Below are 25,346 nucleotides of genomic sequence, written 5' to 3'. Positions count from 1 at the left end.
TCTGTACCAGCCCTCACAGGCCACAGCTCCCCACTGATCTGTGAAGCTACTACTCCCTGGTCCTGCCCCAGTAACCCCCTCTCTCAGGTTGGTGGTTCCTGCTAATACAACAAAAATGGAAATTGTCAGCGTGGGCAGGTTGCCATATGGAGGTGGACAGCTGCTCAATCAGATTAAGACAAATGCACATAGCCAATGTGAGTTAAAAAAAAAAAATTTCAGAAGAAAACTCTGTTGTTTTGTTATTATTACTTTTTCCAGGATTTTTGAAAAAAGAGCATCAGTTTTAAAGATCTTTCTCTAAAGCAGAGATGCTTCTATCAATCATTGATATGAAGCAATTTTTTAAAAAGTAGTTAAAACCACCTTCTTCAAAATTTAAATGTGTTTTGCACTTTGATCCTTTTTGCCTCTGGCCATAGTGTTTCATTTAAGAACCCTCATTTCCCGCCTTCAGCCTACTCCAGAAATACGTAGACTTCTGGTAGCTATTCTACAAAATAATAATGGCCCCTACTTCCTGAAAAGGAAAATAATGCTGAAAAATTGTAAAAATCTGTTTCAGAGGACTTCATAATATGCCAAGGGAAAAGTAACAGAATTTTACAACCCATCAAAAGATAACACACAGCCATCAATACCAAGCTCATGAATAAATAAATATTTACAGCATGTACATATGTGTATCAAGGTAAAACTACTGTGCAGGAACTCAGAAAGTGTGGAAAATATTTATGCAATGCATCTACCATGACAAAAGAGACACTGAAAAGAAAATAATTTTAAAGAATGGTCAGCACTTTTAGTTAAAGTTTTCTAGTGACTGGCCCGACCTTTCTAAAATATACAAACCCTTTTAATGATAAATGAAATATGTTGCTATGATTGCCTATTCCTGAACTTGACTGAGTCATATCATCATCATACAGCAGAGCTAGCAAATTTCTAGCTGAGCTAGTTAGAGCACATTGGAAAAAGTAGTCATATGTTCAAAGACGAAACATTTCAGACCTGATTTACAAATGCAATCCAATGCATCTGTATTTAAAGCTGTGTGGAATGAATAAATGCTTAGGAACACATGCAAATATTTTGAAATAAACCTTTCTGACTAGGTTAACAATTTTTCCCAAGCCTTACATGGATCTAACTTTCTCCCTGGGTAGCTAGAGCTCCAAAGTCGACAGCTAAAGTTTATCACAGGAAATGGTAGCACTTTTACATGCTGGAGGTGCAGACTGTCTTTGAAAAACTTAGATAGGAAATACAAGTTAACACTTTTGACATCCCCTAGAGTGGATAACACACCATACATCTCTAGATCCCAAGCCACCAAAAAGCTGCCATGTAGGCTAACATAAATAACAGCTTGCAGTTTGCAAGAACTCCTCACCCCCTACACACACACACACACACACACACACTGATAACACGAGGAAATACAGTAATGTGGTGATATAATTTACAATGCCCAAAGATAATTTGCAGCTCCACTCCTCAGGAGTACATCTGCACCAACCATCTAAGCTAAGTGCCTGTTGGAACTTTTCCCTTGAAGGTACTAGAGGTAGAAGATTTGTAATATCTTTAATGCAACAAAAGGAGGAACAGGAAGATCAAACTGAAGGGGCTCCTGTATTTAGAAAATCCTGCTGAGATGTTGTGATGAATTATTAAAACTTCTTGTTAATGTTCATGCTTCTCCTTAACCTCACATCATACCATTGACAGTACAGCAGAGGTGGGGAAACCCAGAAAACGTTTCCGGAGCTGAGAGAAAAATGTTAGGTGAAAAGAAATGCTCCTGCAAAGCAAAATCCTCCGACATCTCCCATCAGGATTTTCCCCCAAACATGCAAACAGAGTTCGGAAAGTCTCTTAGGGGCTATTTCTGCAGCATCGTTTGGCTCAGAGCATTCATAGAACAGATACGCTGGAAACTTGTGTTCAGTATAAACAAACGGCATTCATTCAGGAAAAGCAGAATCATCTGAACTTTACAAAAAGGCAGGGTCAAAGTACCATAAATTCTCCCTCATCTCATCTGAATTTCTCGACAGCAGAAGAAAATGGATTTCCAGTCTCCAAAGTACCGAAAGCCTTGTTCTTGTTCAGCAGATTTTTTTTTTCAATAAAGTGAATGCAATTTATCTTTATTATCACATCAACACTGATCGAGACGGCCAGCAAATTAGTGTCGGTGGCGCTGTGTTTCATCACATGCCCCTTCCTCGGGCAGCCCTCTGACCGGTTCACAAAATCTGCCAAACAATTCAGGCATCTAACATATTCAGGACCCATTTCTTTTTTTAAAAATAATGCAGCTTCCTGCGGATACCACCCATATGCTTGCACTAGAGTACCACGCGTCTGGCCCTATATCCTCCCTGCTGGAAACAATCCTCGCCATGCCTCGATAGCCCCGAAAGCCAAAAGTCGCAAAAAAACATATATTTATATCCATAACACAGAAAGAACTCTTCTTCCTCGCCACCTACAGCACAGATCGTCTTTCCTAAAATAAAAATCCGATTTCCAGCAGATGCAGCTGCTCTACCTTTAGCTGTCCTCAAGTTGCCATTGATCAGCCCTGCTAACTCCATTTAGATCCTTAACGCAAAACTTTCATCACTTACCTCCTTTCCAAGGTTTTCCTTTCCAGGGGGTTCGAGTCAGCTTGCTCAGAGTGGGTCCAGAGAAAAAGAGCATCAAAACGAAGAAAAGTTCAAGTCTAGTCAATTTCCTCACTTTCTCTAATGATAACATTGCCACAAGTTAATGTCACAAAATTTCTCACATCCTCTTCCCTCCCGGTTATTAAAATAGCACTAATCATTGAAACACCTGAGGTAGGTGTTGTTTTGCCATCTCTCACAGCTGAAGTCGCAGCTCCCTGATGTAGCCCTGAGCCAAGCTACATTTCTCACGGATCCGGCTCCTCTCAGCACGCAGTCAGCTCTGCTCCAGCTCCAGGAGCTCGAAAATAATTTCTGATCTTCCCTTTGCTTTCAGTGGGAATAGATTCCTCAGAGTTTTGGGTGAGCTTGATGGAAAATGATAAAAACAGTCATGTCTGTGTCCGGCAGAAAAGAGAAAAGATGTCAGGATTGTGTGAAAAAGATGAGAAGCTGTTGTACTGACAGCCTTCAGGCTGCTGTGTGATCCTAATAGCCGTGCGACCAACCAAATTGCTCTTTTAAGAGTAATAAGGCTTCAGTGAAAGCCGGTGTCACTGCCACTCGGGTGGGTAGTGCTGGGCTTGAAAATCATCCAGGAACCGCCACAGATAACGACTGCTCAGCCCTGCTTCGGAATATTAAGGGCTGAGCAAAATACAGTATGCACAGAGGGTAGTTAATCTATTGTGTGGATAGACGCGGATTCCAGCGGTGTAATGGGAAAAGACGCAGAACTTAAAACGTATTTTATTTTTCCTTTCCTTCACCTTGTGCCATTAGAAGGGGATTGCGTCTGCACTAATTACTCATCAAAGGGTCTGAAATATTTATTAGAGGAACAACAGCAAGTGTCTGATTTTTACCTCCTACAGTAAAACAGGCAGGGCAAGTTGTCAGTAGTTGCAGTTCTCTTTTGGATTCCAGTCGGTTTGTTTGGGCATTTCTGTGGGTCACCTGCATGAACCCACTGTGAATGCTATCAGCAAACTTTTGGAAAAACCCACACAGGCTCGATCGGGGCTGTGCTAATCACACATTCAGGGGAGCACATTTTTTACTTGTTTGTGTACATCACCATGGAAATACAAAAAGCCCTCTCAGTCTCTCCGTCTTTTTTTAATTATATTTATGAAAGCATCACTGATCGCAAGGTGTGGTTCTAATTAACATCCAGGCACATGACTCTGCTCCCGGACGAAGAGGAGGGAGGTGAAGGCAAATCAGATAAACGTGATTTCAGTCTCTGTTGCCTGAAGTGAATGAGCATGATCGAAACATTCTGGGCAATATTTGAAATCTGTCTACATCTTTGTATTATCTATACAGTCACTTATTCTTTTAATCAGTGGGCCACAAGGCATGAATTATGCATTTCTGTACTTTAAAGTAATCAATTGCTATATTATGATAACCGCCAATTTATGATGTTACCACTTTCAAAACGGGATAAATTGCCCTTTTCAAGTCCTATTATGGGAAGAAGTCCTTTTAAAAGAAGAATTTATCTTTTTGAGATGTACTACATTCAATTTGAAAATACAGTTATTAAGATTTGTTTTCATATAAAGGAAGCAATATTTGTCAAATGTAGTATGGCATGCACAAAACAAATTCCCAGGTTATCCCTAGTTTAGAAATAATAATCAACTTGTATTCAACTTGTCATTTGAAAACTTTTGAGGGAAGACAGAAGTTCATATCAGACTTATTTTATAAATAGTAAATTTAAAATTCTATGTCTCTGTATGCTTTCTAGTAGAAAGCCCAAATTTAACTCAGAATTCTATTTTCTCTTTACCTGTCATTCTTCATCTTTTTTACCTCAACTTTCCCTCTCCCTTCAGCAGAATGCATGTAAACAGAAGTGGTAAAATGAATTGGCCAACTTCCGCACCATCACTTTCTGAGGAAGATTCTAGAACTAAACTTATTTACTGTCTGCTGGTTCCATTCAGCCCAAAAGAAAGAACACAACTTTTCATAATTAGGGAGTTCTGTTTTGTTTTTTTCTTTTTCTTCTTGTTTAATCACCTGGATTTTAGGTGGAACAAGAGAATGTTAAGTTGCTTTAAACATGTTGAAAGGATGTTGATAGGGATGTCAAACATTTCTAAAGGGCCTGGGACAGATTGGAGTTAATAGGAAACGCACTCCTTCTTCGACAGGGGATACAGTTGGCCAGGTTGACTCTAAGGAAATTTTAGATTTTCAAGGTTTGCTTCCTTGTTGGTGACCCCAGTAAACACCAGCCCACGGCTTTGTGTGGTGGGGAAACTGAGCTGGAATTAGAGGAAGCAAATCTCTGCTCATGGAAGGAAGGCCATTCTCCTCCAGAACTCATTGGACTAAATGTGAAGTGCTACTCAAGCTTTTTAGCTACCAGAAGAGATGCGGGGAAACTTTAAATAAGTGGGAACACCAAAGAGAATGAATCACGGGTAGAGTTCAAAGCAACAAAGCAACAGAAATATTGAGTGGAACGGCAGTGGAGACCAATTTCGGAATAGGTATGAGTACAGAAATGCCTTTCCAGCTACCTTCTTAGTAACAATAAATTAGCGAACTTATTACCAATTCTAAGTATTTTACATGTGATATGTCATTTAATCCTTACAAAAACCCAGTGATCATAGGAGTGATCTTCCTTTTAGTATCTTAAGAAACTGAGGCACAGTGTTAAGTCACTTATCAAAGGTCATAGAGCTGTTGTGAACTTAAATGGCTCAGCTCTGAGCCTCTGTAAATCACTGTCCTATGCTCTCTCTCAACCAAATTGTTCTCTTAACACTTCTGAGCTCAGCTTGCTCTTAAATAACATCTTTATATAAAAGAATAGTGAATAGTGATGGCACACTCAGTATGTGCCAGGCTCTAATTAACTGCTTTACGTATTTTAGTTATATTATTTCCACAACAACCTCATGAGATTAATCCATTATTATTCATACTTTACAGACGATTACTTCTTCAATATCACATGTTGAGTTAATAACAGAGCCAGGATTTGAACCGTGTATGGCCTTAGATTTTGTCATTCCACTTCTGTTTTCCAGAGTCTTGTGCATGGGTCTGAGAAAACCGTAAGTACTCCAGTGGGGCTGGAAAGTAAGAGGTTGGTGGGACAGAGGAGGGAGGGTCTTATGGTATGGGCAACATGGAATCTTCCATAGGTTGTTGGCAGCTTCAAGGAGGTCTAGGGCTATGAAGGTACCAGAGAAGGCCCCCTAAGAGACAATTGGAAAACTTTTTCACTACCTGCATGTTCTCAAAGTAAAACACAAGGAAAGATTACACCCCAGCCAGACCTGACTTATGGACAGTTATGATACAACATAATAACATTTTAGTGTAGGTCATAAAAAATTTTATTTTTTAAATAAAAAACTGCAGAAGAGAAGTACTGAAAGGTAGTACATATGAAAACAAAGTATAGTGAAAGACTTGGTTCAGCTAGGACACTTCATGCAGAAAAGCCGATCTTTTGACTAAGAATCAAGCGATGGATATATCTATCTCAAGAATAGGTCAAATCAGGCAAGCGGCAGAGAATAATCCAGGTTGAGGAAATTGCATGAACATAGTGACAAAGATGCAAGGAAGCCTGACTCCTTCTAAGAACTTCAAGAAGGACAGCATGGCTGAGTATCTGAGCACATGGTAAGCAGTGGGAGATGAGGTAGCAATGGTAGGCTGGGGCTAGATTAAAATTTTAAATATGCTTACCGCCAAAGGTCTTAGGATTTTTCTTAGTGATACGAAGTCAACTATGAGTTTAAATCAAGGAACTTATATGATCCAAATGAGTTTTCAAAAAAAAAAAAAAATTTGTCTGTAGTATAGTGAAGAATGAAATTAGAAGCAAAAAACAAAACAAAACTATGTGGAAAGACAGCACAACTTCAAGCAAGATGTATTTGCAAGTGAAACTAAAACAGTGTAAATAAATAGGAAGAGATAATTAATTCAACAGTTATTTAATAATTACATATTTTGAGCCATAGAAAATGCTAGGTATTTTAAGATTAATAAGACAAAGCTTAATAAGACTCTATCATCAAGATGTTTATATCTTTAAGAATTTGGTGACAAAATATATACAAGAAGGAATGAACATTGGCCCAGTGTTTCATCTCTCTTCTTTATATATGTTTTTATAAATTCAGTTTTGCCTGACCTGTTAATATCTGCTCCAACTTTGACATCATTAAGCAATATTTAGATACCGTAGCAGTTAAACTCATTTTTATTCTAATGCCACTATTTATTCTATTCTAATGACACTCCCTAACATCTTACTATTTATGTGCACTAAATACAATTTTATCTTTATTTACTTTCTTTTTTTTAATATTTTATTTATTTGACAGAGAGAGATCACAAGTAGGCAGAGAGGCAAGCAGAGAGAGAAGGAAGCAGGCTCCCCGCTGAGCAGAGAGCCCGAAGCGGGGACCCTGGGATCATGACCTGAGTTGAAGGCAGAGGCTTTAACCCACTGAGCCACCCAGGCGCCCCTTTTATTTACTTTCTTAACAAGAAATCTCACTAATCTCTAATACTAGGTAACAATGGTGTAAAGTGAGCTATTCCGCTATGCTTTTAGTAATTGAAAATATACAAGATAAAATACCTCCTAATGAGTGTACAACCAAAAAATGTTACTAAGCATTTGAAAAACATTAGTTTATTTTTATATCGATATATTTTTTTAATCTCATAAATTACACTCACTTCATCACATGCAGTTACAGACTCAGCCAATTCCTTCTCTGAAAATCCTGTAACTTTGGTCATTAGATAAATAGGTGGTTCTTAATCAGGGACAATATAATTGCCCTCACCCTAGGGGACACCTGGCAATGTTCTGAGACATTCTTTGGTTGTCATAATGAGGTGTGGATGCTACTAGCATATACAGTGGTTGGAGGCCAGTGGTGCTGCCAAACATCTTATGACGAGGATAGTACCCACAACAAAGAAAAACTTGGCCAAAATATCAGTGGTGCCAACGCTGAGAAACTCTGAGGTATCTTCAGTTTGTCTGACCATTAGATGATTCCTCTAGCCGTTGTTTCACTTAAGTATGACCAGAACAAATGATCTATTTGATGGGCTGCAAGATAATCACAGAACACTCATTACCAGAGCATTCTCTCAACACTAACAAAAAATGTCCTATTCATATTCTTATGTTTCAAAGGAAGCCTCCCATTTATCCTACTATAATTCATTTACAAATGAATCACTCATCTCCCTGAACACCTTACATCAGGACAAAGAAGCGGCAGATTTTCTTGACTGGAGCGCTGGAAGGGGCTCAGTGATACATGTGTAGATCAGTAAAAATCACTCTTGCACTGGAAATTCTTGGTGTTCCCTTGTTACTCAACCACCAGAGAACGTCATGGAGGCAAACTTAGCTGTCTGGTTCTCCAACTACTTTCTCTCCTAAAATGATAGTAGTGATTATTCTCTACTAACTGTAGGTTGTACTATTATTAATATATTTATATGCTCCATTAATAATCCAGCAGAACAAAATTTTAGTGGAAATTTAATCCAGGAGAAACTAATAAATTAGCCATAGCATTAACATGATAACTTGAAGGTCCAGAGCTAAGTTCATTAATATATGCCTACATACATACATGGTTGTCATTAATTACTTTGGTATTACTCTTTAATTCTTGAGCATTCTCTTTTGACTATGCAAGTCAAAATGCACATATGAATGTTTCAATGTCATGTTATGTTTTCCTTAAATAGAAACAATGAGGTATTTTATATAATACAGTACTTCTCTATCTTCTACTGTAAATTCAGATCATTCCACAGGCTAAAGAAGGGAAACATCCCTTGTTTTTGTACAAGGTATATTAATTTGATTTCCAAGGTCAAATTAGTGCAGTTACATATGTACCAGGTCAAATCTGTACTGGATAACTATTTCAGTTGTAGTATGGTTGCAAAATTAACTCTGGATAATTTAAATCTGTAGTTAATTAAAAGAAAATATATATATATATATATATTTTTTTTTTTTTACTGCTGAGATGTATTTAGAAATATTTTCATTCCTTTTTCATTTGCCAGGGATTTCTATCGCATGAACATCTCTGATTCCCTTTGACTTAAGACTCTGCCATACCTGGGGCCCTCCTCCTATTAGCCTACAGTACAGGAGACTGCAAGGTAGGGATGACTCTATAAAGAGACTGGTGCAAGCTGGTAAATTGCACTTTCAAAGGAACACCTAATATTGCATTTGTCATTTTTCCCCTTTTCATAGAAAAATAAAATAAAAAACCTAACTGAACTACATATGCCTTTATTGGAAGTTTCTAGTTGTGGTTTTACTTCATAATATGCTCTTAAGCCTTTTACTGAGAAAGGCAACTTGATGTGTTACTCCACATAAGCGTGTTTTGAAGGGGAATTCTATTTGTATTTTTTTCATAGCTTGCAGTAATCAAGGGTGTCCCGAGACCTGTCAGTGTCCCAAAAGGGAGGATTTCCATCAGCGCTATTTTAGGGGCTAAATTCAGTCTAATTGAAAGCCATGATAATTGGTTCCAAATGGTGGGTCCATTTGCATGAAGACATCGCATGGCCAAAGCTAGCTACAAAGGAAGCTGGAGAGTGAAGTTTTCATTCTGGAGAGCCATGAGACAAGCTAAAATGTGGGGATTCCATTCCTTTAAGAAAAAGGAAGTTTCTTAGGGTACAAGTGTGGTGTTGATTCAGCAAGTCATGTGTGGGAGCTGGGTACATGCGTTTTAAAAACATCTCCTTTAGGGCATTTGGCTGGTTCAATCAGTAGAGCGTGAACCTTTTGGTCTCAGCATTATGAGTTTGAGCCCCATGTTAGGCATGGAGACTACATAAACAAAACCAAAACCAAAACCAAAACAATAGCAAAACCCTGCTCTAGGTACTCTGATAATGTAGCCCTACTCCAGTGTTCAATAATGATCTGGAAAGGAAAATTTTGTCTGGGTTTGCTTTGTAACACCTAGTCATTGTGCTCATAAACATATTAATAAAATAAAATTAGTGTAAATTGTAAAAGGCTTTCAGTGAAATTTAGTATGTTTAGGGAATTCCTGAGAAAATGAAATTAATTTTTAGCCTATGTTAACTCATCTTTAACCTAAACTATAAATGATTACATAACTTTTCTAGAAAGAAGGCAGAATATGGTCCTAAAGAGATATCCTAGTGATTTTCTAGAGAATGAGCCTTGGAATCTACTTAAGCATATCCAAACTTATAAAATGCACTTTTTTTTTTTTTTCCATCTGAGATATTGTCTTGGGCTTTCATGAAGTTCATTTAAAGGACAGTGCTAGAAAGCTTGCCATGGTCTATTGGCTATGCCACATCAATTACATAAAACTTTTCATATCTATAGGAGATATCAATAGGATGTTTATTAAAGAAATATAATTTCTTTCTAATATTTTATAATAACTTTAGCAGGGGATAGTCCTTTCCACAAAGATATAAACTCTAAATAGTCTTTTTATCTGAATAGCTAGAAAGTCACTAAATCAGGGTTGCAGAGTCCCATGAGAATGTCTGTAGAGCATGTATTAATATATATGCTTGAGTCTGCTTCAGCTCTCCCCAGAGTGTTCTTGAGATCCCAGGAATACTATAATGTTGATTCAGTTTCTGGTTAAGTGGTAGATTTTCTAAGGAAAAGTGTCCATATTGTGAATGCTGAAGACACAAGATAGAACTGTTAGATAACTAACTTTGCTTTTTTGAAAAAGCAAATAAATTACAATTTTCAGATTATTTACAAGCTTAAAAATAGTGTAAATTTTAAACAAAGTAAAAGTAACATTTAAGAAATATATTTAACTACTTTTGCAATGTCTTTACCTTCTATGATGAATTATAATTATCAATTAGGAATTGCTATAGGAATAGCTATCATTCTATTATACAGTTATATATCTGTATAGAATTAAGTTTTTAAATGTCATGGACAAAAACATCGCTGTAGTATTCAAAGTAATTTATTTTTCTCTCATGGAAAAGGTCTGGATACAGGCATTGAGCTTTGCTTCATAAAGCTCTGTGAGAGTCAGGCTCCTATTTCTCCCCCCATCAATTTTATTGAGGTATAATTGACAATTAAAATTGTATCTTTTTAAGTTATACAACTTGATGATTTGATATACAAATATAATGTAAAATGTTCATCATAAGCAAGCTAATTCACATATCCATCGCCTCATATAGTTAACCTGTGTATGTGTAGTTAGAACACTTAAGCTTAACACTTAACACTACTCTTTAATTTCTTCATCAGGAAGGCTCTCCCTAGTCCAAACAACTCAGGATCCAACAGGCTCTCTTCCCCTGCAGACATCTCGTCAGCGGGAAGGAGGACAAGGTAAGGGGGGCTGGAATGACAGAGATGGAAGCACCTGTCTCTGAGAAAGCTTTAGGAAAACTGCCACGGGTCACTTTTGCTTGCAATTCATTGGCCATTTTTTTTTTTTTTTTTTTTGGTTCAATACAGATCAAGGAAGCTGGAAAGTGAAGTCTTTATCTGGGTAGCCAGTGATCAGCAAAAAATATTGGGGTTCCATTTTGTTGGAAAAAAAGGGACACTAGCTTTTGGAAGAAAAACTAGTGGTCTCTCACAAGGGTATCATGATACATAGATGATAGGTAATAGAAATTTTTAAAAAATTTTAGTAGTAATTTTTAACTACTACACAGTAACACTAACTACTTTAGAGACTTGAATTATCATATGTAATGAGCTCAAGTCTATAATAAAACTAGCTTACTTTATAGGCTCATAGTATCTTAGAGTCTGATCAGGATGAAAGAGGACCTAGTTTATAAAGAACAACGTACAAACATTTCTCACCAGTGGTGTATTAGCTTTTATTTAAATAATTCAAGTAAAAGATTCTGCTTGTTTTTTCTTAGAAAGACCATTCTTATATTGATCTCAAGTATTTTAGATGCCCTTAATTTCCCATCATTCATTCTAGCCCTACTCTTTAATGTAATGCTGAACAAATATTTTCTTTCTTTATCAGGACAATGCTTTGAATGTTAGGAAATAGCTGTTTTCCCCCCTTGAGTCTCACCCCCACACTCCCCCTCAGGCCAAATAATTTGCTTTTCTCGAGTACAAATTTCAGATTCATTATCATCTAAGTAATCTCCCTCCTTTGGATTTCTGGATGCTATTAAGTTTGTTAAAGACAATCTTAACATCTGATGCAACAATATTTATTCATCCTAGAGCACAAGACATTCTTCTTTTTTTTTTTTTCTTTCTTCCTAATTCAGGCTGAACTAAACATAACAGAAATGATCTGGCAGCTGTTCATAATACCCTCCCCCTTCCTATCCCCACCCACCTAGTTCCCATTGCTTAGGTGGAGAGTTTGTCATATGACCAAAGTATGGCTCACAATTGCTTCTACAGTTCATTTGTCCTGTGTGCTCTACCATTAAGCTAATGATTTTGACAAGAAAAGAGTCACCTGGCTCTATTTTCTTTTCTGTTGGATGTCAATTTAATTTGACCATGGGGACTATTCATTAGCTCCTGAAACTTCCAGGAAGAGGCAATTCCTTTGCTTTTATTTTAAATTATTTACACTATTTTAAAACAAACTGAAAATACTATTTTAAATAATCATGCCTAATAGTGCAATATATATACACACACTGATATATTCATATACATATATATGCGTATGTGCATATATAAGCACTAATTCCTAAGTAGGAGAATTTGTTAATTAATCATCCTTAACAGCAAAATAGCTTCCCATTAGTCAAGCCTCAGGTTAATTAATTCACCAGATGATGAGTGTTAAAGTCCTGGTGGTTTCTTCTTAACTACTTACTATTCCATCCAGAGGACATGCTCAATATATCTCACACAGAACAGCTTGGTTTCTGCTTCTATGGGCGCTGAATTTTAGCCCTAGATTTCTTGGAATAAGAAAACACTAAATGCAATTTTTCTTTGACATAGACCTATTTAAAGTTGGTGAGAACAGTGGGCACCATTTAGGATTGAACAAATGAACAATTTAGGGAGCAGCCACAGTCTGCCATTGAGACTGAAGTAGATTTTTTATAAATAACAGTGACCACACATTCTAGGCGGGAATGTCCGTATCACTGCAAGCATGACATTCCAATCAGATCCGCCCAATGAAGTGAATCACTGAAATGTTTCTTTTAGGCACTTTTTAGGTAACAGAAATGTCTAACCTTGTGTCAATAGCTCCATCCATGCCCATGGCTCAATGTTCCTTAGCAACTCACTCCCAACTTCTTAAGGAGGTTGTAGGGAAGAAAGAAATCAAGACTTCAAACATAAACTTCCAATTCTAGCTGACACCTTGTCCCTAAACTCCAGGCTCATAAAACTAACTTCTTATTCAACATCGCTACTTGTACGTAGTACTAGTGAGACTTTGAAGTGGACTCCCATAACCTTCACCCTTTCATCTTCTCCTACTTCCTCTGTTACTCCTCTAATGATTATGTTCTTGTATTATAAAAAGAAAAATTACCTCACCTAATCACAATAGGTCTTTAAAAGCAGAGAGCTTTCCCAGGGTGGCCGCAGAAGAGGAAGGCAGACGGGAAAGTCAGATCTGACACAAGAAAAGGACTTGGCGGAATGTTACTGTCTTTGAAGATGGAGGAACCATGAACAATGACTAGAGAGTGACTCCTCTGATAGAAGCCCAGCAAGGATATAGTCTTAAACCACAAGGAATTTGAAATTTGCTAGCAATGTGAATAAACCTGGAAACGGATTCTTTGCCAGAATGTACAGCCACGAGAGCAGTTTGGATGAGCTCTTCATTTTGGCTTTGTGAAACTCTAAGCCGAGAACCCGTCTAGACTTCTTACCTAGAGAAACGTGAATTAATAATGTGGGTGTTATTTTAAGCTGTTAAGTTATTTTAATAGTGGTATTATTTTAAGCTGTTAAGTTAGTGTTAAGTTAGCTGTTAACTTAGTGTTAAGTTTATTATGCATCGATAGACAACTGATACATACATCTAGCAAGTAGCTCAAACTCAATCTGTTTAAAAAGAAAAAGAACAAATGAAAAAACACCTGGCCTTTCTTCCCAGTCATCTTTCTTTAGCCTTTTCCTTTTATTTAAGGATTATTTCAGTCTTGTAGTTGTTCAGGCAAAAATCCTGGGGTCATTCTAAAATCCTCTTTTTCTCTGAAATCCATGCATGAAATTCATCTCAAACCTGCTGAATTGATGTCTATGAAATATCCCGAATCCAACCAGTTCCCTCCCTTCCTTCTACTATCCCCACCCGATCCAAGCCACTAACATCCTCATTTTTTATGGCAAGAGTCCACTACTTCCTATTTCGACCTTACCCCGCTTTCTTCTTATCAAAACAGGAGAAATAATCTTCTAAAAGCTAAAGCCATATCACAGATTTTCTAAAAATTCTGCATCACCTTCCCATTCAACTCAGAGGAAAAGCCAATGACCACGTTATGACCTACAATGTGTTTCATGATCTGTCCTTCCCCAATCCAATTTGACCTTAACTTATCCTATTCTCTCCTTAACTCACTCTGCACCAGCCATATTGGCCTAGAAACACGTTCTAATGTTTGTTCTAAGGATAACGTGTCTGGATTCTTTGAATGTTAAGGCCCCTTTATTTCTGACTTCAGCTTTATTAAATCCCTCACTTGCTTCCTGTCTCTGCTCACTTTTCACCCTCTAAATGACACCTACCCATGCACCGTGATATCCATCCTCACCCCTACGACCCCCTTATCCTGAGGGGTTTGTTTTTTAATTTTTCCATCATAGTTATTAATTTTTAACATGGTATACATTTTACTTCTTCATTGTGTTTTGTATTTTATTTCCTGTCTCCCTCTAAATAGACTGTAAGCTCTGTGAGAACAGACATTTTGTGAGTTTTGTTCACTGATGTATACATCTACAACACTCGAAGATTTACCTGGTGTCCAGAAGCTGCTCAGTAAATATTTGTTAAACAAAGGAATGAAGGGCAGGCACTTAGGGACACTTATTAAAGGAGACCACCACCTACAGATCAGAGGCTCTACGTTTCCTCTAGCAGAGGCAGAATGAAACTACAGTTAATCTGGCCATAAACCTAAACAGCCACCACAATAACAAAGTTTGATACTGCATTTCTTGTTGAAAATTTTTATGATAGGGATAAAAAGAATGTGGAGGGGTGCCTGGGTGGCTCAGTGGGCTGAGCCTCTGCCTTTGGCTCGGGTCATGATCTCAGGGTCCTGGGATCGAGCCCCTCATTGGGCTCTCTGCTTAGCCGGGAGCCTGCATCTCTCTCTCTCTGCCTGCCTCTCTGCCTACTTGTGATCTCTGTCTGTCAAATAAATAAATAAAATCTTAAAAAAAAAAAAAAAAGCAATGTGGAATCTTAGCTCTACGACTCCAGCAGTTGGACACTGTCTCATATTCTCTGTCTCATATTCTTCATTTAAAATGGAGAAAACAATATCTATCTCATGTATTTGTTTTGGAGTTAAATGAGGTAACAGATTAAGTTTCTGGCACACAGTATGTACTCTAAGAATGCTAGACTTCTCCCCTTCTATGCATCCTTGAACTTCAGAGAGTTGAATAATTGCCAAGGGGTTGAAAACATCTTAGAGACACTTCTGAATCCATGTCATTTATTTGGGAATTATTTCAAATACTCTCTCTCTTCCCTGATTCTAGAATGGAACTCAAAGTAAAGTTCCCAAAGCCATAATTTAGAGACCTCATCTCTAATGCCAGTCTCCTAATTTGGAACCTCAAGCTCCCCGGGCTCTGCCTGATCAAACTTATTATACTGCGTGTCTCGCTCCCATCTCCGTGAACTTCTGTCCCGATTTTCCCCTCCCACCTCGCTCCTTCCCTCACTTTTGTGTAACCCAACATAACCCCTCTTTCTAACTTCTACAGAATCTAGAACAAGTCTTTGCACAGAGTATTTTTCACTGCATTTTGCTGAACAATTAAATGACTTAGAAAGTAACTTGAGCTTATAGTTTCTCCATGATGGTCTATCGGGAGAAAGGCTGAATTATCTAGGGGTCTTATTCCTATGTTTCAGGCCTGAGAATGAGGATCTCCTCAGAGAACATTAACTCCAGTCTCTGATGGCATCTATCTGGGGTTAGCATTTTAGGTCCATCTTAAACAACATCGTCTCTGTGTAAATAAAGTCAGACAATCCACATGACCAGTGTTGTCCCTTGTATCTATTTTTTTTTTTTTAAATCACTATTATCCTTTTAAAATATGTATGTTGTAGCTTACAGGAAGAAACCAGAGCATGAGATTGAAACACAATTTCTCTTCTAGGCACACTCCTTCACTTGCTTATGTTGCTCTCAAAAGCTTCCTTCAAGAATTAAATATATTTTTAATGTTTGTCTCAGGTGGGACATCTTTTAAAGGTAAGAAATAAGCTTTCTTCTTTCCATAGCACTTTGATCTTTTTTTTTCTTTTTTTCTAAATATAATTCCTGTTTCTTTTTAAAGATTTATTTTTTTTTTATTTATTTGACAGAGATCACAAGTAGGCAGAGAGGCAGGCAGAGAGGAGGAAGCAGGCTCCCCACCGAGCAGAGAGCCCGATGCGGGGCTCGATGCGGGGCTCGATCCCAGGACTCTGGGATCATGACGCGAGCTGAAGGCAGATGCTTAATCCACTGAGCCACCAAGGCACCCCTCTAAATATAATTCTTAAAGTTGAGGCTATAAACATCATTTTCCTCTCTGGAAAAAAGATAACTAAGCACCATTTCAAAAAGTAATTTTTAAAAGGGATTTTTAAGCACAAGCAGTAAGTGACATACCTTGCAGCATGGGTCTAGTTTTAAGACAGGTAGAGCTCTGCATCAGCATAACCATATGATAATGATGATGAGTAATTTCCACATGATAAAAATTAACATTTGGGAGGTCTAATAGTGTCTCACTCCTAGTTTACTTAGAGGTAGTCAGGGAGAAGGAGTGTTCTAGTATAAGCATGGTAAGGCATTGGGAGACATGTTTTTTTTAAATTTTTTTTAATATTTATTTTTTTTAATAAACATATAATATATTTTTATGCCCAGGGGTACAGGTCTGTGAATCACCAGGTTTACACACTTCACAGCACTCACCATAGCACATACCCTCCCCAATGTCCATAACCCCACCCCCCTCTCCCAAACCCCCTCCCCCCAGCAACCCTCAGTTTGTTTTGTGAGATTAAGAGTCACTTATGGTTTGGGGAGACATTTTTAAAAAAGGATTTTTTTTTTTTTAATTTTAAATTTAAATTTTTTAAATTTTAATTTTTTTTAAAAAAAGGATTTAGGGTGGGCAGCCTCTCCAAATAGGTACATCGACCCTTCCTTTTCTAGATGATGAAATCCAGTTTCGGAGAAGCAAAGTGCCTTGCTCTCAAAAAACATGTTGCTGTATGGGTTGCCTAGGTGGCTCAGTCAGTTAAGTGTCTGCCTTCTGCTTAGCTCAGGTCAGGATCTCAAGGTCCTGGGATGGATCCCTGCACGGGGTTCCCTGCTTAGCTCTCTCTCTCTCCCTTTGCCCCTCCCCACCACTTCTGCGCTCTCTCTCGCTCTCTCTCTCTCTCAAATAAATAAATAAAATCTAAAAGAAAATATTTTGTTGTTTGAAGACTTAATAAAAGGAGCATTGTTTGTGTTTTCTCCGCAGCATTAGAGAACATGAAGGCTCGGATCCTTGCACCTAAGACCATCCCACAAACCACCCCACAGACCCAGTATTAGACAATGGCCTCTCTGAACTGTCTAAAGGACCCAAGGAGATAGGCCACTGAGTGACTCATGCTGGTGCCTCAAAATTTGCCACCGAAGATATATTCCCTAAGATTTCACATCTCCTCACATCTCCCCTCTTCATTATTTATTACTATTAATTACTTTTTAGAGCAGCTTTAGGTCACAGCCAAACTGAATACAAGGTAAGATATTTCTCATATACCTTCTGCCCCACACATGCATAGAGTTCCCCATTACGAGCATCCCTCACCAGAGTGGTACAATACACACAATCATGAACCTGCATTGGTACATTATCATCACCCAAAGCCCATAGAGTACATAAGAGTTCACCTTTAGTGTTGTACATTCCAACTATTTGGACAGACAGGTGTACAATGACATATCCATCATTGTAGTATTAGACAGATTATTTCCACTAGCCTAAAAGTCCTCTGTGCTTCCCCTAGTCTCCCCCCAACACCTAAACCCTGGTAACCACTGATCTTTTTATTGTCCCTATAGCTTTGCCTTTTCTGGAATGTCACACAGTTAGAATCATACAGTATATAGGCCAGACCCTTTTTATTTTATGAACAAGATATGACGTAAATAAGTAAAATGTGGCAGTTGTGCTTTTAGAGACTTTTAGTTAATTAATGAAATATTAATATAACTATAGTACTAAAGTTATTTTTTAACTTTCTCTCTTTTCCTATTACTCTTATTCCATTAAGCCTCCCCCCTACCAGTTTTAAAACACAGAATCTGTAAAGCAATTTCCAAGTAAGAAGCCAGATACTTGGGAGGTTAGGGAGTGGCACTATGTGTAATTACTTTAAAAATTGGCCCTATTCCGGCATTAATGGGTCATGGTCCCATATTTACACAGGAAATATTTATGAAATGCTGACTCTATTCCAGTAATCAAATAAGCACTAAGGCAGGATAAAAAGGCAAATACTGGACTATTAGAAGTCAACATTTTAACAGGTATAAATAAAATACCATAGGAAAAGGGGGGAGACAAGATTAATCCTTATGGTTGGGGGTAGGGGTAATCAAAATATTTTAACTAAAAAAGTGATACTGAGGGTAGGTAGGATTCTAATTTGTGTTAATGGAGGAAGAGAGGCAGAAATTAACAGAGAAAAGACACAGAAATGGTTAGTTCTTAGAACAAATTACCATAAATTTCATGGCTTGAAACAACAGAAATGTATTCTCTCACTTCTGGAGAACAGAAGTCTGAAACCTAGGTGCTAGTAGGACAGGGCCATATTTCCTCTAGACGCTCTAGAGGAAAATCCTTCCTTTCATCTTTCAGCTTCTGGTGATTGTCAGCATAAATTGGCTTCATCGGCTTGTGGCTACACCACATGAATCTTTGCTTCCATTGTCACATCGTTTTTTCTTCTGTGTGTTTGTTTTTCTCAGTATGTCTCTTTTAAGGACACTTGCCATTGGATTAAGGGCCCACCTGGACAACCCAAGATGATCTCTTCCCAAGATCTCTTTAACTTAGTACATCCTCCAAGACTCTTTTCCCAAAGAAGGTAGCATTCATACCTTCTTTGGGAAAAGAAGGTATTTCAGCCTCCCAGAGATGGGAATGTCCTTTATGAGTGACTGTGTGACTGTGTTTGTATTTGGGTTTTGGTGGGGTGGAGTTGGGTCCAAGACTAGTAAGGGTAAGACAGGCCTTGAAAAACTACTGAGTTCAGTATTACACTAGCATCCCTTACTTTGATCCTGAAAGCACCAAATTTTTAAGCTAAAGAAGTGTGGTTACTGTAGAAACTCAATACTCCTCCTTCCCTACCCTTCTTTTTTTTTTTTTTTTTTTTTTTTTAAATGAAGTAACAGGCTCAGAAAGCTTAGGTTACTTACTCAGTCACATCAGCGATTATGGACATGATAAGTGGCAAACTCATAATCCAAATATAAGTTATTCAACTTTTAAAATCTTCTAGATGAGACCTCTTAAACTATATTTTCCCTTTTCCCTCAAGTTATTGAAGGCCTACAAGTTATACACACACAGAATTCTAACATAGTGGCATGTACATTAATTTCATCAATGTTCCTTAAGTGTTGAGTCATAAAAAATATAATTTTATAACCCCACTCTAGTGGAGGCTTTTTAGTTATTGAAAACAGGGACATACACCTGCCACAGTATTTACAACAAAACAACATACCAGAATTCCTTATTTACATTTCTGCTTCAGAGAAATAAAAAGTTTTTGAAAGCAGAGATTATATACTAGCAGCAACAACTTTTGCCTCCATATCCACATTCCTTTTAAGAAAGTCTGCATAAGCATAGTCTGGATGGTCATTAGAAATATGTATAACTATTGCTACCTTTCCTCCACACTTCTATACCAACATAACCACTGGCTGGACTGGGGAAAGGAAATTAATCTCTGAGTCGAGATAGAAATATTTTTTAAAAACAATTTATATTAAGAATATTAGCATGAAAGTTATTGTGTCTGACTCACATTATTGATTAAGTACATGAGTCAAAGTCAAATGATGCTTGTTTTTCAATTTTATGGCTTGCCCAGAATCCTTCCAAAGGACTTCAACCTGAGCTAGTAACTTAAATTTGACCTTATTGACAGAAAATCTCTCCCTGTGCTGAATAAGAAAGCCCCATCTGAATCAGTAGCCTCCTGAATTTTACTTCTAATCTTCAGCAAGAGAGACATTTGGGCAATAGTAACCTGCTTGTAAATAATAGGTCTTAGGAGTACCATCACTCATTTGGGGAAGAGGTCAAAAACCACTCTCTATTGAAACTACGTGTCCCTTTATGTGATTCTTTACTGAATCACCAAATTCATAATTAGGGTGCAAATGCTTTTGTCCAAGTCTACCTGATCATTGGCTATTACCTGCAAGGCTAATGACCAGGCGAAAATTTAAGAAAGGTATTTCTAAATCTATATACATTTACAGATAAATATTCTGTGCTACCTTTAAAAAATGCTACCTTTATGCTATGCTATCTTTAAAAAAAAAAAAAAAAAAGACCTGATTTTATCTCTACAACTGCTGTGCAGTATGAAGAGGTATCATACCCCCGTGTTTTAGAGCAGATGCTTGGAATTACTGACCCCAGTGCACAAAAGGAAAGTTCAAAAATTCACAAAAAGGCATCAGGGGAAATGAAGTGAACAGAAAGTGGTATCTGGCTAAAAACTAGACGTTAGCAAACTGGACCATTTAAAGCAAGTAAAACCATCAGCCCAGCGATGGCCTTCTTGAAGCTACTCTATCAAACAGAGTCACACCCTCACATGTGACTTCTTTATAATTTCTACCCCGACAACACTTAGTCTTTCTCCCTACGGCAAAGACAATAATATTCACCAAATACTTCACATGTTTTCTGCATTTCCTAGGCTTCTGGAAGTTGAGTGGAGACACGTGACTGGAAATAGCCAAGGAAAGGACATGTGAGCTGAGGTGATGTGTACCAATTCTGGACTCAGCAGTCAACAGAGGCAAAATAGAAGCCTAGTGTTCCAGAGACTACAGCTGAGATGGAACGTCAGCCATATTGAATCTCTGAGTGCAAGAGGAAGCAAAGCCATCGGCATGCCCCCATGCCTCCCTTACCCGTTCACCATAAGCAAGAAATAGACTTTTGTTACAAGCCACTGAGATCCTAAGGGTTCTTCCTGCAGACTCTCTGAATTGAGTATGTCAAAGAAAAGTAAAATGATGATAAAGAAAAATTGGGAGTAATAGAATATGGGCTAAAAGAAACGTGTCCTTGACCTTGCAAATCCAGGAAAATTCCAACCTTACCAAAGCTTGTAAAGTTAACAGTCCTGGCCCTGTTAACAGGGTCATCCCAGCAAATGTTCATGTCCCTCTAACTCACAAAAGCAGCAACTGCCATCTGATGATATTCTAGCCAATCGATATCAGTCAATTAGAATGCCTCTGCTTATCCTTTTCTCGCCTTCCTGAGTTTAACAGGCTTTTTTACTCGTCGTCTTCTTTTTGGATTCAAAACCTTATTCCCGCACACCAGCTTGAACTGTTACTTCTATTCCCTGTTGCATGTAACACCTTTTCTGACTCACCTCCTGGCATATGGGCCTGCAGAGTTGCTGGTTCAATCTGGCCCCTTTGGCCTCTAGTGTCATTTCTGCCTAGCAAGGAAAAGGCTCCCTGCCTGTGCTTCTCAGTCATTTGAGGGATTAGATTCAGTTCCTTGATGAAAATGTTTGATTTTTATGAACATTTATTTTGCCCTTTAGAAGGGCACCCTTTCTAATTCCCATACTAACACATGCTAGCGGCCAAGAAGCCAGCTTGACTACTGAAGCCGTTAGGGTCTCTGTGTTCTAGTTTCTATGTTATTGCTATTGCTGCTTGCCTGCAGTTTAATACCCTGGTACAGTTCCTTTTTCTCTGGTGAGAGAACTATAATACATCAGGGTTTTGTTTCCCTTCTTTAAAAAAATATTGTAATCTAAAGATGTCTTTTAAAAATGTGGTGTCATAACGAACCCCAAACTAAAATAATCTAAAAAAAAAAATTCAAGAACAGCCATATAACATTCAGGAAAGTCATGTTCAAGAACTCATTAAATAGGGTTGTTTTTCATCGTGGTTGTATGTAACAAGGTAGACTAAGCAGATCACCACAATGATTTAAACGGAAATAAAAACATGTATGTCAACCAACTGGAATTTAAATAGAAGCTAATAAAAAAAAGGAAATAAAAACATGATGTTAAGTTTGGCTTGAAAATGGAAGAAAAAGAGAGAGAGGAGAAACTGAGGGAATCATATGCCTTTTTATGCTTTAAAATAATTAAAAATTCTCTTCTATCTGTTAACATTTCTCTAAACTGCACGAAGGACTATCTTTCTTGTTTAGGAAGTGTGATTGGTTATTTATTCCTCATGCTTTCACTTTGAATTTAATATTCAGATAATTCAGGTGGATAAACCACCCTGTCTACTTTGTCCACGGTCACTGACAACACCTCACAGGTCCTTCCAAAGCAAGGTGGAAACAAGTAGGAGAGAATAGGCATGCAAAAGAGCCAACATTGTTTAAGAGCGAAGGTTACATCTTAAACATTTGTTTTTGATCATGTTTGATAGGATACCCCAAGCATGATAGCTTCTTAATAAACACTTGAAATGTTTCTCTAATAGTGAAGGATAAGGAAAGGTTTACAGTTTTCTGATGGTTGGCAATGCCATTCAGGTAGGTGTTGGAGGCACCCCCCTTACTGAGTTGATTTGTGTGGTGCTAACAACCCCACTTGCCTATTAATATCACGTTCACTAGCCTGCTTCCTTCCCAGGCATTTTACCTAACATCTTTAACTGGACTGTTTTTCAGAGCAGACCAATTAAAAAATATGTATGAAGTGTTTTCTGTGGTTCTAAATTTGGATTATGGAAAAGGAAGACAGAGAAATGTAGAAAGCAACCTACATCCTGTGGTTTTGAAACTTTTTAATAAATTATTATTTTTAGCAGAAGAACCATTTTCAAAAACAGTAGCTAACTCATGAGTACTTTTGCTCTGGGAGGGAGTGTTCTATTTGGTTTTTTTGTGGTATTAACTATTTAATCCCTGCAATCTAAGAGGTAGATGTTATTACAATTCCATTTTATCTATGAAAAAAATTCAGGGCACCCAGCTAATTTTTTTAAATTTATTTTTTATTAAAATATAATTTATGATTTGTTTCAGGGGTACAGGTCTGTGAACCATCAGTCTTACACAATAGCTAACATGGATCTGATCCCCTTAACCACTATGCCATATTGCATCTTACATGGAACATGTCTACAAAAAGGCAGAAAGAAAAGGTTGAAAGAAAAGATATCAGCCCTAGATCTTTGTGTGCTCTCTCCATTTTGGAAGCCTCAAACTTGTCAGAGCTGACTTTGATAACTTGCTCCAGACCAAAATACAGGGTTGTCCAAGTATAGGCAGTGTTGCAGAAACATGCGATCAGCCAATAGTTGGGTAATTCCAGAGACTGCAAATACTGGGAGCTCCAATAAAAAGAAGTAATCCAAATGTAACATAATTTTCAGTATTTTCCCAGAGCATGCTACATCAATAAGTTCTTCCTTCTTTCAATTAGTCACTTGACATTTTTATGCTTCTTTGATCAGACTTCATTTTCAAAGAATTGTTTAGCCTTGAAATCATTCTTCCACATCTCATAAAGACATTACTAGGGCCAATGAATAAATCAAATTATAAGACACATTATTTATACTTAGATAAGGCCATCTCACTTTAAATAGAGCAGTTTTCCTCAAAAGATAAGCCTAGAAATCTTTTTCTTCACTATTTTTTTTTTACAGCCTCAGTGGAAAGTGGAGCATCTTACAAGGATGCCTACCTTTTCATTCCACCTGCTTTCTGAAAGGATCTAATTATACACACACACACACACACACACACACACACAGAAACAATAACATTACATAGCGTTTACTATGAGCCAGACACTCTTCTAAGTGCAGATATATATTTTATTTCATTTAATTCTTAAAGTGGTCTTATGAGGCACATTGTTTGATCATCCTCATTTACAGATGAGGAAACTGAAGTAGACACACGACAGATCTGGGATTCATACAAGACAGTGTCATTTTTGAGGACACACGTTTAACCACTATATAATGCTACTTCTCAACAAGTAAACCACTAGGAAAAGAGTACTCAATTAATAAAGAAAGCAGTGAAATGGAAATATGTCCAGTGGGTTCTCTAATGCCATAAATAAGAGGGCCTTCTCAAGGCCCAGTCTCAACCGAACCAAAACTGAATTAATCATCTTCTCTCCAAAGCTGCCTTTTTTATTTCACTTTCCTCTGTTATCAGTCAGGATAGATTAGGTTAGGCACAATAACAAATAACCCTGGTAGCTCAGTGGCTTAATGAAAGAAATGACATTTTTGGTCAGCTAGGGCATTGTTTCACATCCTTTTGATTTTGGGATCCAGGTAGATGGAGTAATGTCTATTTGGAACATTGCCAGTCTGAGGGCAGAGAGAAAAGGAAAACATTGTGAATCAAGCACCAATTCTTAGAGCTTATTCCTTGTCATGTTTTAATACCCAGAGGATGTCATATGACCACAAATGAATCAACGGGTCAGGGACATATATTTACAACAGAGAAAGGAACAAATTAGAGTAAGCAACTATGTATGCAGCTGAAGTCTCCATTGTAAATGATTAGCATTACCACCCACATGAGCAAGAAACCTGGAATTTATTCCTAAATTATATTTCTTCATCACCTTTCCATAAGCAAACCATACCCAAGATAAATATAGTCCTCGTTATAAACATGTCTCTCAACCATCTGCTCTCTTCCCTTTCTAGGGCCCCATATCCGATCTCAAAATCTTCCTCCCAGACTTGGCAATGGCGTCTCCTCACGATTCCTCATCCCCTACACAGCCTCATCCCCTCTGGGTCATCATCTACACTGTCACCAAAGTGATGTTGCCAAAAGAAAACAATTTCCCTCTTTTGATTATAATTCTTTAATGATGTTCCATCTTCCACACTATTGATGTAAAAAAGCATCTTCCTGTCAAGACTGTTCTTATACCACCTCGCCAGTCCCCCACTAGACTTTGCAATTTGCAATTTGCTCTTTGCAATCCATCGAGCATACTGTGCCATTATTTGTTTTTGATCCTGATCTTAGGCTCTTTTGCTTACAGAGTTGCCTACATCTTGTCTCTGCCAGGCAAAAATCCACTTCAATAAATATCATTGCTTTTGTGAAAGGTTTTCTCTCTTCTTCTAATGGCTGTTTCCAACTCTGCCCTACAGTGTACT

General features: G+C 37.7%; 1 protein-coding gene across 21 annotated transcripts in view; it reads right to left on the bottom strand.

Moving 5' to 3' along the window:
* Nucleotides 1–25,346, bottom strand: part of ROBO2 (roundabout guidance receptor 2) — a 1,685,112-nt gene that overhangs the window by 1,307,422 nt on the left and 352,344 nt on the right. For 3 of the 21 annotated variants that reach the window (XM_045088211.1, XM_045088212.1, XM_045088213.1), the window contains exon 1: nucleotides 2,637–3,154. The exons of 1 other annotated variant lie outside the window; for it this stretch is intronic. In XM_045088211.1, the coding sequence (XP_044944146.1) occupies nucleotides 2,637–2,766 (130 nt within the window). In that variant the 5' untranslated portion in view covers nucleotides 2,767–3,154. Of the gene's footprint in view, nucleotides 1–2,636; nucleotides 3,155–25,346 lie in introns of those variants that run through there. 17 more of the 21 variants (XM_045088217.1, XM_045088215.1, XM_045088229.1 and 14 more) reach the window with 13 other exon arrangements.

The sequence above is a fragment of the Mustela putorius genome, unplaced genomic scaffold, assembly GCF_011764305.1.
Source record: "Mustela putorius furo isolate JIRA1106 unplaced genomic scaffold, ASM1176430v1.1 tig00003834_pilon_pilon_pilon, whole genome shotgun sequence".
NCBI classification, from domain to species: domain Eukaryota; kingdom Metazoa; phylum Chordata; class Mammalia; order Carnivora; family Mustelidae; genus Mustela; species Mustela putorius.
The sequence above is the reverse complement of the archived record's forward strand: the minus strand, read 5'-3'. Positions and strand labels throughout refer to the sequence as shown.